The following is a 15,912-nucleotide window of genomic DNA, read 5'->3' as shown; positions in this document are numbered from 1 at the left end:
AACGAAGATCTAATTAAAAGGAGAAGTCAATCTTATCAGAGGAGAATCATTGCAAGGTTGACGAGATTTGGGATGGAAAATATGAAGTCCGACTTGAGTGCGTTTCATGGTGGATAGATAGATTTGCTTCAGAAGCGTCGGGAGAGAGAGAGATCTCGAATCAATTCATCATCGCCATCATCATCATCGTGGTCACAATGTGCTGACCAACAACTGAGTTGCAGAAGAATTCAATTGGGTAAAGCAACCTGAAAAGAAAGAACTTGTAGTCCAAAAAGAAGAATCTTTGGGGTGGCGAACAAGAGTCGCCTGTGCTTATCTGCTTTTGCTGCGCCACCCCACCCAATAGCCCAACAACAAAAAAGAAGATCTGATGTTTTTTATAGTATGGAGATGGAGATCTTGTTCAGGTGAGCATACAAAGTCTTCGTGGTGGAAGATTTGAGATAATTGCGTGGCTGCTGTGGAAGTCAAAGACATTAACTTTGATGTTGAGCTCAACCTATCACATAATCAACACTACTGGAATTATAGATGGAATGTTATGAACGATATCAATGATGAATAGTTTCTATTGAGACATCCGTTGGATAATTAATAGATCTCATGTTTGAGTCCACTTCATGTATGCTTATAATAATTTTCATGTAATTAAATAAAAAGATAAATCAACTATGTATAAGTTTCAAGTAATTCGGACTACGATTTAAATGAGAAAATATCTCATATAAATTTTGGCTATTTGGACCATTAAAATAGACGATCAAATTTACAAAAAATTAGAAAGGTCCCCTTGAATTTATAAAAGTAGTATATATTATTTTTTTTACTCAAAAGAAATAAAACTAACAAACATAAAAACTAAAAGGAAGAATTTTTAATTGATACCAATAAATATAGATGATAGGGCATAATTTACCAGTATTCCTTTTGACAGCATATCATAGCCACGACAGTACTGATGTGAAATTTATAAGCCGATGTGATAGACCACGTTAATAGTTCAAACAATATGACCATCCTCCCAACCTATGTAGGGTCATACAAGCGGTATATCGGAAGGTTCAGAATAACACCGTTGAGTACAAAGCCCCCCCCTCCCCCCCCCCCCCCAAAGAATGCTCGGGATGGCGTCGCTCGAGGATGATCCACACACGTTGATCGTCGATCGGAATGATGTCGTCGAGTATAGAGCTACCCGGGATGATTGGGATGACATCGCTGGGGGGCAATCCGTACACATCAACCATCGTCCATGCACAAAAGCATGGGTCGACCGCTTAAGGAGTCAACGATCATTAACATGTGGAGTATGATCGACCCCCATGTGTAGGTATAAAAGTCCACCACTGGCCAATGCCATAGGGAAAAAACTCACTCTTATTCCATTTAATACTAACTTGAGTTTTGAAGGGATCGATTTGGAAAATCCTCATCTCAACCTCGACTTGTGTACAGGGATGATGACGAGGAAGCCCACATTAGGACTCTTAGCTTATGGCTCAATCCGACCTTGTACATTCAGGATCGAACTAAACCGTACTGACTCCTCAGCCACGAGATGTAAAGGTTTACCAACCAATAGATACTTTATATAATAACAAATTATTTACATTCTAAATCGAACAAAACAAAAAATAATTTTCTAGATTATTAAAAAATGAAATAAATGCATACATTAATATTTATTCCAAATAATAAAATAATAAACAAATTTTATGACTATGGATTTTTATCAATAATAATAAAATATATTCAAACATCAAACCATTTAGTACATAATTTTTATTTAGTAAACCGATATGTCAACTCAAAATGTATCATATATTTGAAGAAAAACATGTTAAAGCATATAAATGATAGTTATATAAATATTTGAAACAATATATGAGACAAAGGCACAAATCTTAGTTTTATATAGATTTAGCATTTTACTATTAAAATTTAGCATAATAAGCTTTTTGCATCTCATGTAATAATGCAAAAATCACTCAGATTTAAAGCAATAGATCCATGAAAAAAAAAAAAAAAATTTGTTTCTAGAAAATTTCTTTGCCTTGGCATAAAATTCATCTTATAACTTACGAAGATAAGTGCATTAATTACTTTGTTTACAATTCCTAAAGCATTGGCAGTGGCAAGATCCATGGTGTCATCTCATCATAAATCAATCATGGGCCGAGTCCAGATCTGTTCATGGGAAATCCTGGTTGGGCCAAATCAACCTGCAGTGCCGATCCAATCTTATCGGTACGTGAATACTGGTCTGCATGATGTGTGCTCTCGTGAGGTCTTCGTTGGAAACGTGTCTTAGGTGTGTGTTCGTGTCTTAGCATATAAATGGATCCCTCGATTATTTCGAACATATAAATTGTTCATAACTATATATATTTCTTCTTCTAATTTTTTTAATATTTCATTAATTAACACTAAATCGATTGGAAATAAAATATAAATTTTAAGGTAATTTCTGTCATTTTTGGAAATAAATAAGGATTTGTTTTAGGTGTGTGTTCGTGTGAGAAAGATATAACAATGAAGCAGCTGTTGCCTGTCTCTCCTAAGTCAAATCCAACAACACATGTAACTGATACGAACGACCATTTCTTTTTCTTCGCATCTCCCACTCTCCTTTCTCGTGCAGTGCAAAAGCCTTCCGCACAAAGCAAATGACTCTGCTACTGCGCATTGGTTCAGTGAATGCGCTCACTCTTTCTTTCTCTCCGCACTATCACTGCCGTCTTTTTAAGCTCCCCCTTCTCTGCTGTGTGTCGCCCTCTCTCTTTGGGAGAAAAAGAGCATGTGTGAGGAGGGACAGAGCATAAACGGTGAGGAAAGGTTCTATTGCAAGTAGTAGCAATACAACGATACCAACAGTTATTTAAGGGTCGATTTTTCCTCTGGCTCTCCCAACTATGGAATCCTTCAGCTTGCTCAAGTACTGGCGCGGCGGCGGCCGAACCACCATCGCCGACGCCATTCGCTTTTCCACCGACACCCCCGACACCGTCGTCCTCCGCCCTTCCTCGGTGACCACAGATGACGACGGCGACGATGACGGGGGCCCCTTCTTCGACCTCGAGTTCACCGCCCTCCCCATTGATGACGGCGACGTCGAAGAGGGGGAGTTCAACTTCGAGCTATGCTCGGTCGGCAGCGGCAACGCCCGGGCCAGAGGAGGAGAAGGCGATGATCGCGTAATCGAAAGCCTCTCCCCTCCCGACGACTATTTCTTTAAGGGAAAGCTCGCGCCTTTGGAGCCCACTTCTATCGTGATCACCGCCTCCGAGCCCGACAACAAATCCCAGTTTCCAACCGTTTCCCTCCTCAAATCCGCCACCAAGTTCCGCATTTTCTTGCTCCGCCTCCGCAAGCCCAAATCCACAGCGGCCGCGGTGGCGAATGCTTCCCCGAAGCAGCAACCTCAGGGGGAGCGTCAAAGCAGGTTCTTCGTCAAGTTTAAGGTGGACGAGGTGCCCATAATCTCGCTCTTCACACGGGACAACAGCTCCCGGAACACTTCCTCCGGCGGTCGAACGGCGAAGCCGCAAGCGGAGGACAGCTCGGCGGCCACGACGGACGAGAAGAGGTTCGCCAGGGAAGTCGTCCAGAAGTACCTCAACATGATCAAGCCGTTATACGTCAAGGTTTCGAGGTGGCACGTCGAGAGGCTAAGGCTCCCCAGCGAGCTTGCGCCGGCTAAGGCACCGCCGCAGGAAGCGGCGGCGATCGGAGGGGGAGCCAAGGGATTCCCGGCAGGGCTGAGGGTGGTGGGGAAGCGGCTGGGTAAAAGCCGGTCGGCGTCGGAGGTCGTTGCCGCGGTACGTTCGCCGCCTCCGCAGCGGCGTGACGACTCTCTCCGGGAGCTGCAGGACGGGATCCAGAGCGCCATCGCGCACTGCAAGCGATCGTTCACCACCTCCGACCAAGGTACATAAGCCACCCCCATCCGGTGTCTGTTCACCATCAGCGTCTTTTGCTACCGAACTACCAGTTTGTCCTCCTCAGCTCATGCGCTCACTGCCATCGCAGGGCCCGAGTCACCGTTGGTCAGATCGAAGAGCGACCCGATCCAGGCAACGGGCAACCAGAATTGAGTCGCGTTCCGTGCGTTTCTCTCACGGAAAACAAGTCTCTTAGCAAAGGCTTTGTAAATTACAACTTCATATGAACTTTAGTTAAGACTTGAGTCCCCATTTGTGCTGCTACTGAGAGAAGATTACAGAGATTAAGAAGGAGAATGAAATGATGATTGGATGGAGAGATTGACGGGAAATGAAGAAAGCAATGATGAACGTCGAGACGACTGAATGCGAAGGAAGAGAAGGTAAAGATTCCCCTGACATTGGGAAAGCCGCGACACAATTTGCCAATCTCGTGACGCAACGCAGTATGGGAAAGCAGGGATACGCAATAGCCATAGCCTTTCCCTGCGTATCGTTGTAGGCTTTTTCAGGTGCCCTAGGAATCCGGCACCTTTTGACAAGCTTTCGGCAATGGAGAGCAGCCACCATGACCCAGAAGACGCAGAGAAAGAATGGACCTAAGACGCATGAAGATGTGAGCAAGTCTTCCGTGCAGGAAAAACGAAGGAACCAGCGCTCACCATCTCTCTCTCTCTCTCTATCTTTCACCCTTTCTCTTCTCTTTGTCCCTCTGGCCGATGCAAGATGTATCGGAGTTGGGGGTGATTTGAGAAGGTGTATCTTCCTCTATCAATCTGCGATTTGGTTTCGAATGGTGTAACTGTTCAGCAACGTATGGTGGTGTATCTCTGGAGAAGAAGAGTACAGTAGTGGAACAGTTCTGTTCCTTGTAGACTCTCGAGAGTTGGTTCCTGGTCACATCATCACCTTCTCCATGAAGGAGGAGAAGAACAGTCGGTCATCATCTCTGTTCTTTCTCGAGTTCCTGGAGCGGGGAGAGTGAGCTCGCATTCCCATGCTTTGCCATTGTCTTCCACCCAAAACGACTCGTGCTGTTTCTGCAACTAGCTTCAGCCAGTCGACGAAGTATAGATTGGCAATAGAAAACAACGAAGGAGATCTGACACGGGAAAGGCTATGAATGGGAGCACATGGTGGCACTGCCGTCTCCATCTTCATACTACAGCAAGCTCAAATAGTTTAGAGCAGGCAGTGGCGGCCTTCAGCATCACAAAGATCTCATCCTATAAAATAAGCTCTCATGTCTTATGCTTATTTCTTGATCATGCTATGTGCTCCGCACAATTCCCACATAATCTATCAAGAATCTTAAAGCAGGGCGTGCTGCTTACGCAACAAGCCTCAATCGAGTCATCGTCTTCTTCTTTTTTTCGTTGTATGCCTCTAAAAATCGTCAGCCACCAAAGTTCATGAACCGACAAACTTCTCTTGCACAGGTGACATGAACCAACAATGTTCTCCAAGAACGTTACTCGATTCCCCCGACGAGTTGAAGGTTCATGAACTTTGCTTCGGTGGAGACAGTGACTACAATGCATCAAATGGCAGACACTCGAGGTGAAGCTTGGGGACAAAACCAATGCATGGCTTGTTTCGTGGCGCGGGGAGAGAACACTCGGAGATTGCAAAGAGAAGAAGATGCACCTCTTCTTGACAGTTCAACGTGTTGGGAAGCGGACATTCCCTGTTTCCAAGCCTGGTGACGTGCTTCTTTTATGTTCCAAAGGTGACTGTGACTGCCTCCTCCTCCTCTGGTCTGCAAATAAACCACAATTATTTTCGATCTTTCAGTGACGAGATGCACTTATTCCTGAGAGTTTTTAGTGTTGGAGAGACGATGGTCGTCGTTTACATGCCATAATTATGTGTTCGTTAGGTATTCCAAAGATATAATACATTTGCTTACTGCACTTCTTTCAGTGACATGGCCACGATATATTTCATTAAATCTTACAGATTAAGAACGTTTTGGAGCAATCTAACTACTCCCAGATTAAGAATGCACCTTTAATACATCCAAAATCGACTATGTCTCCTTTGTTTGTAGAATCCTTTTTGAGTCTCTCTCTGTCTTTTCTGGTTTTGCTTAAGCTTAGTTGAGTCATCTCATCTCCTTTGTTTCCATATCTCGGCAAACTGAGTGAACAGAGTTCTTTGATAGATCATCGAAGGACTCTTTCTGATGAAAGGGAGAGAAAAATAATGTTCAAAGTCAACTCCATAACAGTGTGGGGGGTACTCCAATTATCAGCCCAACCCCTCGACTCTGTTCTTCCACAGAAGATTCATTCCTATCTCGCACTGCTACAGCAACAAGAAGAAGAGGAACTGACGGTCATAGCCGAACTTTCTGATTACAGTTCTGACCCACGATCGACTGGTTGGCCACCGCCATGGTGATGCTGCAGTTCATCATCACGTCCACATGGTGCTTGAACACGCCCAAGACCCTCACCCTCCCGCCCACCTTGGTCGCCGTCGTCACCGCGATGCTCCCCGCCGCCAGGTCGTCGAACAGGTTGGCGTCGCCCAAGATCCTGTCGGCCATCACGTCCACCGTTACGTTGATGCGGAAGGTGCGGCGAGCCCGGGCGGTGCCGGGCGGCCCGTAGGCGACGCCCATCTCGCGGGCGCGGTAGTAGATGGCGGTGGTGCTGGCGCCGAACCGGACACTGGCGGCGTTGGGGTTCTTGACGGAGACGTCGGCGACCACGGTCATGTTGATGGCGAAGAGCTGGGAGGAGGAGGAGGAGGGCGCGCCGAAGTTGACGGCAAGCTTCTCGATTGTGACGCTGTTCATGGTCATGACGGGCTCCTTGACCTTGAAGACGGTGAGGGCGAGGACGACGATGACGATGGCGATGATGATGAGGATGGCGGCGCAGGAACCACCGCAGATGAGGCAGCGGCCTTGGAGGCGGCTTCGTCGGCGTGTCATGGAGGCGGCCGGGAGTTCCTCGTCGTTGTCGGGGCGTTTGGTGCCGACGGCTAAGGGGGTTGCCTGCTCTGTGTCTGTGCTCATGGCGGAAGAGAGACAGAGAGAGAGAGAGAAGGATACGGAGGTTGACGACAAGAAGCGATGTGCTAACACTACATCTCCATGCCTGCTTTATGAAGCGGTTGGTAGTCGTGACTAAATCGGAAGACTAATTCCGAGTCTTCGATCAGAAGTCAGCCCGACTCGAGTTTGATCGGCAATTAGAAACAGTTGCCGATCGATTGAACGGGTACGGTCCAGATTGACTTGAGTTTGCATCAAGATTGATAGAGTTCAGTCGACGATTGAGATGAGCCGAGTTGACCAAGGTAGCTCGTTGGGACGCATCTGCACGCACAACACATGGGTTGTGAAAGCGAGCTCTCCGTGGCCGCCTGAGGGGACCGTCGCGTCCTCCAACCCGAAGAAGTGGCGTTTCTGACCAGAAATCTAAGTTGGCAGGGGTCGGAGACTTGAAGGAGGACGATGACGTTGATGCGGTTGGAAATAGAGGATGACAACATGACTCCAATTTTGTAGTATCAGCTTTGTTCTCTTCGTAGGCAGTGATGCAGTGGTATTCCCTTTCTCTTGTTTCTGTTCTCGCTGGATGAACTGACCAACACGCAATTCCTACTTGTGTGGGAGTTAAGCGATGACGATGATAACGAAACGTAGCTTCTTTTCTGTTCCTCCTAAAGGAAAAGACGATGTGCAATTCATATCCATGAATGACTATTCCTTTGTACAGTGTGACTAATGGAGGAAAACGAGAGAGAGAGAGAGAGAGAAAGGGTATATGCGACGTTCCAACAAAGAAAAATTAGCACACAAAAATGAAAACATTAAATCCAGACATGACGTGAAATGAATATATCACCCAATCAATCTTCCAATTTGAACAGATGAGAGATGGAAGGAAAACAATGCCGATTTCCAGAAAACGCATACCCAAAACAGAGCCCAAAGGCCCAAAAACACGACCTCGAACCACTGAGTTTACGAACCCATCGCACACAGCACCACATCCTCCATCGGCACCTAAGTCGTAACGTAAGTCGGGTCTTAACTCCATCGGCACCTTAGGACTCGCCGCACCACCTTGTTTCTCCGCGTCCCTCCCTTTCGCTCCCTCTGCTGTACCCGCTCCTCGTCCGGCCGTCGGAAATAGTGAGTCTCTCTGCCTCTTCTTTATAACTTCGGCGTCAGACAACGGGCTCCTCCGACGGCGGTCTCTCCTCAGCGGCCTTTCCACCTACCCTTCCGCCACGGGGCTCAGGCGCGTTTGTCTTCCTCCGGCCGGCGGCAGCAGCTACAGAGGAAGTATATAGTGTGTGAAGAAAGATAAATCCTCCCTCAGATCTGGAATCGTCTTGTACACTCGGCCAGACTTTTTGAAGACGGACAAGTGGCGGCCCTATCCTCCCTCAGATCGGTTGGAAACTTGTAGGCTCATGATTCCATATTCTGTGCAAATACAGATGCGCATTCGATGGGGCGCTCTTGTCCTAGCGAAGCGGGCGGTCTCTTCCTCACCTCAACTCAGTCGGAGACTAAAGCAAACAGGTGATAGGCATTTCTCTTCTCTTGCCTTCTCAGCGAAAGAATCAATTTTTCTTGCCTCCATCTATCTAGTGCTGGATTTTTTTATCGATCTTCGTTACGCTTGAGCAGAGAATGAAATCGTTCGGATGTTCAAGCTTCCGAGCCTTGAAAATGGCGGCATGAACTCGCTGACGGTCCGGGATCGTCAACGCCTAGGCCGTCCGTTGGATGAGAGGTTCTTGAGAATATTGAAGATCTTTAAATGGGGGCCGGATGCGGAGAAGGCCTTGGAGGTGCTGATGCTGCGGGTTGATCACCGGCTAGTCCTTGAAGTCCTGAAAACTGATGTCGAGATCGGTGTGAAGATGCAATTCTTTCACTGGGCCAGCAAAAGGAAGAATTTTGAGCACAATGCAGCAACGTACATGGCCTTGATTCGCTGCTTGGATGAAGAGGGATTGTTTGGCGAGATGTGGAGAACTATACAAGAGACGGTGAGAAGCCCTTGCATAATTATGCCGGTTGAGCTTTCGGAGATCATTCGCATCCTTGGTAGGGCGAAGATGGTGAATAAGGCATGCTCGATCTTTTATCAGATAAAGATTCGCAAGTGTGAGCCGAATTCTCATGCCTATAACAGCATGATCATCATGTTGATGCAAGAAGGCCACCATGAGAAGGTGCATGAGCTTTACAATGAGATGTGCAATCAGGGCAACTGTCTTCCTGACACGGTGACTTACAATGCGCTGATTATGGCATTCTGCAAGCTAGGTCGTGAGGATTCGGCTTTTAGGTTGCTCGAGGAGATGAAAGAAAACAAGTTGCAACCTACTACAAAGATCTATACTACCTTGATGGAAATGTATTTCAAGTCGGGGAATGCGGAAAAGGCAATGAATCTGTTGCAAGATATGAGGGATCAGTGTTGTGTGCCAAATGTTTTCACTTACACGGAGTTGATAAAGGGCCTTGGGAAAGCTGGAAGAACAGAAGAGGCTTATGAATTTTTTCTTCAAATGCAAAGAGAAGGTTGTAAGCCGGACATAGTCCTAATGAATAATCTCGTGAACATCTTGGGCAAGGCTGGGCGATTGGATGATGTTGTTAAGCTGTTTGAGGAAATGGAAAGTTTACACTGTCTCCCTAATGTGGTTACGTACAATACTGTCATCAAGGCCCATTTTGATTCCAAGGCACGCGTGTCTGAAGCTGCTTCCTGGTTGGAGAAAATGAAGGAAAAAGGAATCGAACCCAGTGCATTTACTTACTCAATTCTTATCGATGGGTTTTGCAAAACAAATCGAGTGGAGAAAGCCTTGATGCTTCTTGAGGAGATGGATGAGAAGGGCTTTCCTCCGTGCCCAGCAGCCTACTGTAGCTTGATTGATGCTCTCGGGAAAGCAAAACGTTATGATGCAGCAACTGAATTATTTCAGGAACTAAAAGAGAACTGTGGTTCTTCCACCTCTAGAGTCTATGCCGTGATAATCAAGCATTTCGGTAAGTGTGGCCGTCTGAATGATGCGGTAGCACTTTTTGAGGAAATGAAACAACTAGGGTGTGTCCCCGATGTCTATGCCTACAATGCCCTCATGTCTGGTATGGTAAGGATGGGAATGATGGATGAAGCACAGTCGATGCTTCGAGCAATGCAAGAGCAGGGTTGCGTTCCAGATATAAATTCTCTCAATATCATTTTGAATGGCGTGGCAAAGTCAGGTGGACCAATACGTGCCATGGAGATGCTCTCAAACATGAAACAGTCCAGTTTCAAGCCAGATGCTGTGTCATACAACACAGTTCTCGGTGCTCTTAGCCATGCTGGAATGTTTGAGGAGGCCGCTAAACTGATGAAAGAAATGAACTCGATGGGGTTTCAGTACGATCTAATTACATACTCATCAATACTCGAGGCAATTGGAAAAGTCGATGATGTATCTGCTAATTCAGTTAGCTAAAGGCCGTGTACGATTCTCCTTCATCTTTTCACCGGCTTTAGCTTATATATATAGCTGGTTTCACGAAACTCTTGTTTTGTTCTGGTAAGTATCATTACTGATAAAAGAAATGCTTTACAATTGTTTCAGCTAATTAATCCATAAAACTTCTCCGAAACTACCGTGATCGTGGTGCTTGATGAGGTATCCAGTAATTTGCTAATGCATGTTTCTTATCTGGGCTTCTTGTTAATTTAGCAGCAGAATTAGCTACAAAATTTTCTTCGGACATTGTTTTGTGTTTTTGTTCTCATAATGAGGTTAATACAGTCTACAAGAACAAATGTGTCTGTAGCAAGGATACCTACCGTACATGATTTACCGGAAAAGCCTCATAGTAAGTTGAAAATGCATTTTCATTAGAATTATTAGCACTGCAGATTCTAGATTTTCGGAAAAGTTTTAAAAAATTCTGTCATCTTCGGTCTTTTATTTCAAAAGAAGAACTAAAACGCAGTATAAGAACTAGACTACTATGATGTGAAAAATACAATCACTAAGGAAGCCAACTGTTACATTGAATCCATTTTTGTTTCAAGAACAACCAGCTAACCTCAAGAGAATAAAACACAAAAAGATCAAAAAAAAGAAAAAGAAAAATTGAGACAATACCTTGCAGCAAAAGCAAATGCAATTACATGTCTGGGCTATTCTACCATCTCAAACAACAACCAGCAACCTCATGTCACCAAAGCCATCGGATGACCTCCTACAGCGTAGATTGCTCGTTTGAAGACTTGATGCACCTCCGAACTCCACACCTCGCCATCAAGCTTCATTGCCCTGCTTGACTGACCATCAACTAAAGAACATGATAGATATAATAATAAGAGCGCGAATATAAATTTTTTTCTTCCTCTTTCATCTTATGACATGACAAATATTCTTAGGAAAAATCAAATATCTTTTATTAAAAAAAAAAAAAGATTAAAGATATCTTAATTTTTAAGATTCAAAATGGTTTAATTAAAGACTTGGGTTTCCCAGTATCATATTGTGAGTGACAAGCAGGAAATATCCTTTCTTTTGGCTTCAAAGAAATACTGATTGCTTCGACAACACTAATATTTCCTGCAAAGCGACCGTCATTTCTAACATAGATCACATAGATCATCGACCACAGGCAAACAAAGAGTGAAGAAGCTCAGAAAAGTATCACAGCTCAAGGCAAAGATCATTCTTAAATGAACCGATCGAAGATTATGAACACCATAACAATAGTTCTTATTTATTGAAGAACATGAGAGAACCTCTATGGTCCAATGTAAGTCCAACTGAATCAATCTGCTTTCATTCTACTACATTATTTATGCATCAAATCAGACGACAGGAGTTAGAAGGGGCTTGTTCATCACATGCGCTTCGAGGTTTCCAAGGACCAAATCAGCCATTGCATTGCGAGTTTCATTCGTTCCACTTCCCACATGGGGCACCAGAACCACATTCTCCATGCCAAACAGCTCCTCTGGCACATCAGGCTCTTGCTCGAACACATCGAGGCCAGCCCCTCCAAGGCGACCCTCGCGCAACGCGGTCACGAGCTCAGGCTCATCCACATGCGGACCTCGCCCGATGTTCACAAGCACACCCTTTGGGCCCAAGGCATCAAGAACCTCGCGGTTGACGATATGATAGGTCTCTTCAGTTAGTGAGCATGCCACAACAAGCACATGGCAATTAGCAGCCAAGTCAACAAGATTAGAGTAGTACTTGTAATTGGTATTCGGCTTCTCTGATCTTGAGTAGTAGCTGATAGGGCAACCAAAGGCTTCTGCTCTCTTGGCAATGGCTAAGCCAATCCTACCAAGCCCAATGATACCAATCGTTTTACCGCTGAACTGCAAACAAAAAGCAAAGTGAGATGTCAAATTCTTACATTAGAAGTTACTGGAAATATGCCCGAGAAAAATGCACCACAAAAGCATGGATAGACAAGAAACTCTACTATTTTTATCTTTCAATTTCAGGTCTTGTAAGTGAAATACATGTCAATCTGAAAACCACAAAAGCTTTCAACTGGATTCATTCCAAGTCACCTCCCACTTTTTGACATAACCTAATCCAACTCACCAAGACAAACAACTTAAGTGGAAATAGAAACGAAAATACCATAAAAAATTATAATTAACCATCTGCATGGAGTCCATGGAAACCATATGCACTTTAACTTTCTATATAAAATGGTTTTAAATGCATTTATGAGACCACAATACCCAAAATATTTGAGCAAGAAACATAGCAAACAAATTGACATGGAAGAGAAGAAAATCGAGTATGGAAAGCAAGGACCAAGGAATGATCATGTTTCAGAGGGCCCAAAGAGGGTAGACTTAATACAGGCATAAAGATGGAGGAACTTCTTGATGCTGTGAAAGAAACAAAAATCTCTTGACAGACCAAGCCAAGACCCTTTGAACAGACCAACAGAAAGTGGTTTACATGGGTATCTGTTTAGAATATAGTTGTTTATTCTATGGTGTATGTGGTGGACCGTTTTGTTCCAATTCTAAATGATGGTTTTACAAATCATCAGGATATCAAATTCTAAATGTATGTAACAGATCATTTCTGATTATGATGAAAAGAGAAGATAAACATCTTAAAACTAAAAAGATCAATTATAAAATTAGAAATTTCAAATAGCTGAAAATGATAGTGAAGCAACTCTTGAAGAAGGCATATTCCATGTTTTCATTCCTGTAAAATTGTGCCTAATCATAACCTCATAATGAAAAATAGCAGCAAAATGACAGGTCGACTTATGGTGCCAAAGGAAGTTACACCTAATGAAAGTGCAACAAACATGAGTTCACAGAAGCAGTTATTTGACTCATGTGAGCCAAAGATCTCTCTCTCTCTCTCTCTCTCTCTCTCTTCTTTTGCAACTATTAAAAATTTAAAAAATAATTTAAATATATGTTAATGAGGTCATTTTTTAAATTAATTAATTATTGCTTTATAAGAATGTTAATGCCTTAACGTTCACCATTTTGTAATGAGTTGTTATGATGGTGAACATGTTGACAGAAAGAAGTCTGAAAGGAGATCATATGGAACAACTATCCCAGCACAAATAAATCAGACATGTTAAAGAAGAAGATATCAGTTGTGGCCACTATAATCTGTAATAATGGTTGGAAGGAACGTGTCAACCAAAGGCAACACACAGGATTCTAAGATCTTCAAATATAAATACTCCACAATTCAAGCTTCTGCCATTGAGAAAGTGGATAAAAGATTGACTGTGTATAGAAATAGTGCTAAATGCAAACTGCATCTACAATCAAGGACTAAAATCCACCAATGCATCCCGAGATGATAATTAATGAAATGAATGATACTTTGTGCCTTTACATTGTCCTCATTAACAAGATATCGCTAAGAACCTCATAGAACTTGAAAAAATATTCACCAATGTCACAATGTCATGTACAAATTGGATTCCTGGATTTAGAGGTTATTCCAACAAGCTATCTCATTGAGATGAGTCCTAAATAAGATCTCATAGAGATTTTGTCTTTTATACACAAATTGATGATACACATTATATGACATTGTTATACAATCTTGGAAAAATCTATCCAATTGTGGATCTTTGATGAGAATACTTAATTTCAGAACAATAACATTCCTCACGCTATATAATGTTCCACACGACTTTGTGATGCAACAGAAGTTTGGAAATAATTGCCCAATTTTAAAAGTTTGACAATGAAAATAAAAATGAAATCAACCAATGTAAAGAGATGGAAAAGGTCTATACCAGATGTGAAAAGTCCAAAGTAGCTCTTATACTATATACTCCCATCAATAGACATACAAAGGACAATATACACCTCTATGGTCTCAAATGCCTAGAAACAAATAGGGGCTTTTCATAACTGCAATATGTTTAAATCACGTGATCTCAACCCTCCCACAGACCGGGCTACTGCAACTCCAATAGTTAACATATGTCTTTAGAGTTTTAGGGACACCAAGGTTTGGAGAGCTGTATACACGTATACTTATACAGACTGCAAAGAGGTTTTGGTAATTAGTACGCTATCATACAAGAACTGGTTCACACCTTAAAACTTCTGTACAGTGAAAAAAACATTATCTAAAGAGCTATCTGTGTGGAACACAATATGATGCTATCAATAATTAAAACTTCTGTCCGCAAGGTTCAGAATCAATACCTCAAATATCAGATTTCTCATGTGAAAATACAAAAAAAAAAAAAAAAAATCAAACTTAAAACATAACCGGTATAAGCGGCACCCAGTTTGATCCGAAGGACTTGAACTTGATCGAACAAATTGACTTTTAGGCCTTTAATCAAGTGTGGCTTTATCAGCATGTCCAATCCAAAACAGCAATATGCATAGATAACATAATCATATCAAGTTTGCAAGTAACTAGATGTCACAGGCCCTTGCGAAAGATAAAAGGCATCCTCAAACATGTTATTGCTGGTTTGAGTGACATCCCTTAACGACTTGGAACGGACTTACATATACATCAGCCATTTCTACACCATCTGATCCTAAACCTATAGTTCGAAAGGCATGAACAAATGGCGGCAAGGCATTCTATCAAACATGTTATAGACTGAAAGAAGGAGAAGACAAAAACAAAACATCTCCTGGTCATCTGAAGCATTACCCTAACAAGAACATATTAGATATTGCGAGTAATTAATAAGAAAAAGCGACTAATGATCTAAAGTAATATTCTACCAACGGGCAAATTACCAACAGGCAAAGCATTACTCAGAATTCATCACAAGACAAAAAATTTTGTGTGTAATTATTACGAAACGACGGCAAGAGGAGGAGATCCATCTGACCCTGGTGGTGAGCTTGTAATCCCCCTTGGACAACCAGGCCCCGCTCCGGACGTACCGATCGGCCTGGCAGAGGCGGCGCAGGACGGCGATGGCTAACCCGATGGCGAGGTCGGCGACGTCCTCGGTGAGGACGTCGGGCGTATTGGTGACCCGGATGCCCCGCTCCCGGCACTTGGCGAGGTCGACCTTGTCGAGGCCGACGCTGAAGCAGGCAACGATCTCGAGCCGGGGGAGGGCGTCGATGGTGTCCGCGTCAGCGCCAGCTTTGGAGTTGCCGACGACCGCCCGAATGGCGGCTGCGTTGGCACGGATGAAGTCCTGGCGGCGCTCGGGAGGCGATTCCCAGAGACGGAAGACCTTGTAGCGGCGGGCGAGCTCGCTCTCGAGGTAAGCGTTCATAGGGACAGGGAGGAGGACGCCCAGGGACTCCATCCGCCGCCGCTGCCGCTGCCGCCCGTAATCCTAACAGAGTGAGTGGGGATCAAGAGAGGTAGGTCAACGACAAGCACTAAAAAGCTCTTCTTTTTTTTTTGGTTTCTTCGTATCAGGTGTTTTTACACATCTATCCTTTCCTATTAGGAAATAACAGGGCTTTTTTAGTAAATGACAAAA

At 43.8% G+C, this 15,912-nt stretch overlaps 4 protein-coding genes across 4 annotated transcripts; 2 read left to right on the top strand and 2 right to left on the bottom strand.

Moving 5' to 3' along the window:
- The first annotated feature begins 2,740 nt into the window (after nucleotides 1-2,740).
- On the top strand, nucleotides 2,741-5,169 carry LOC135632755 (probable membrane-associated kinase regulator 2). Its single transcript, XM_065141517.1, has 2 exons — nucleotides 2,741-3,930; nucleotides 4,033-5,169. The coding sequence occupies exons 1-2, from the start codon at nucleotides 2,916-2,918 to the stop codon at nucleotides 4,095-4,097; spliced, it is 1,080 nt and encodes a 359-aa protein (XP_064997589.1). The 5' UTR covers nucleotides 2,741-2,915; the 3' UTR covers nucleotides 4,098-5,169.
- A 954-nt stretch (nucleotides 5,170-6,123) lies between these two features.
- LOC135632472 (uncharacterized) lies at nucleotides 6,124-7,065 on the bottom strand. Its single transcript, XM_065141074.1, has one exon. It carries the CDS (start codon nucleotides 6,967-6,969, stop codon nucleotides 6,283-6,285), a length of 687 nt encoding a protein of 228 aa, XP_064997146.1. The 5' UTR covers nucleotides 6,970-7,065; the 3' UTR covers nucleotides 6,124-6,282.
- Nucleotides 7,066-7,897: 832 nt separating this feature from the next.
- LOC103977026 (pentatricopeptide repeat-containing protein At3g16010) lies at nucleotides 7,898-10,587 on the top strand. The gene is made up of 2 exons (XM_009392417.3): nucleotides 7,898-8,490; nucleotides 8,599-10,587. The coding sequence occupies exons 1-2, from the start codon at nucleotides 8,379-8,381 to the stop codon at nucleotides 10,428-10,430; spliced, it is 1,944 nt and encodes a 647-aa protein (XP_009390692.2). The 5' UTR covers nucleotides 7,898-8,378; the 3' UTR covers nucleotides 10,431-10,587.
- A 1,044-nt stretch (nucleotides 10,588-11,631) lies between these two features.
- LOC103977024 (hydroxyphenylpyruvate reductase) lies at nucleotides 11,632-15,801 on the bottom strand. The gene is made up of 2 exons (XM_009392416.3): nucleotides 15,301-15,801; nucleotides 11,632-12,307 (listed from the first exon to the last, which is right to left on the bottom strand). The coding sequence occupies exons 1-2, from the start codon at nucleotides 15,730-15,732 to the stop codon at nucleotides 11,789-11,791; spliced, it is 951 nt and encodes a 316-aa protein (XP_009390691.2). The 5' UTR covers nucleotides 15,733-15,801; the 3' UTR covers nucleotides 11,632-11,788.
- Between the last annotated feature and the right edge of the window lie 111 nt (nucleotides 15,802-15,912).

The sequence above is a fragment of the Musa acuminata genome, chromosome BXJ3-3 (assembly GCF_036884655.1).
Source record: "Musa acuminata AAA Group cultivar baxijiao chromosome BXJ3-3, Cavendish_Baxijiao_AAA, whole genome shotgun sequence".
NCBI lineage: Eukaryota > Viridiplantae > Streptophyta > Magnoliopsida > Zingiberales > Musaceae > Musa > Musa acuminata.
Note: the sequence above shows the minus strand (reverse complement) of the source record. Positions and strands in the feature narration are given on the sequence as shown.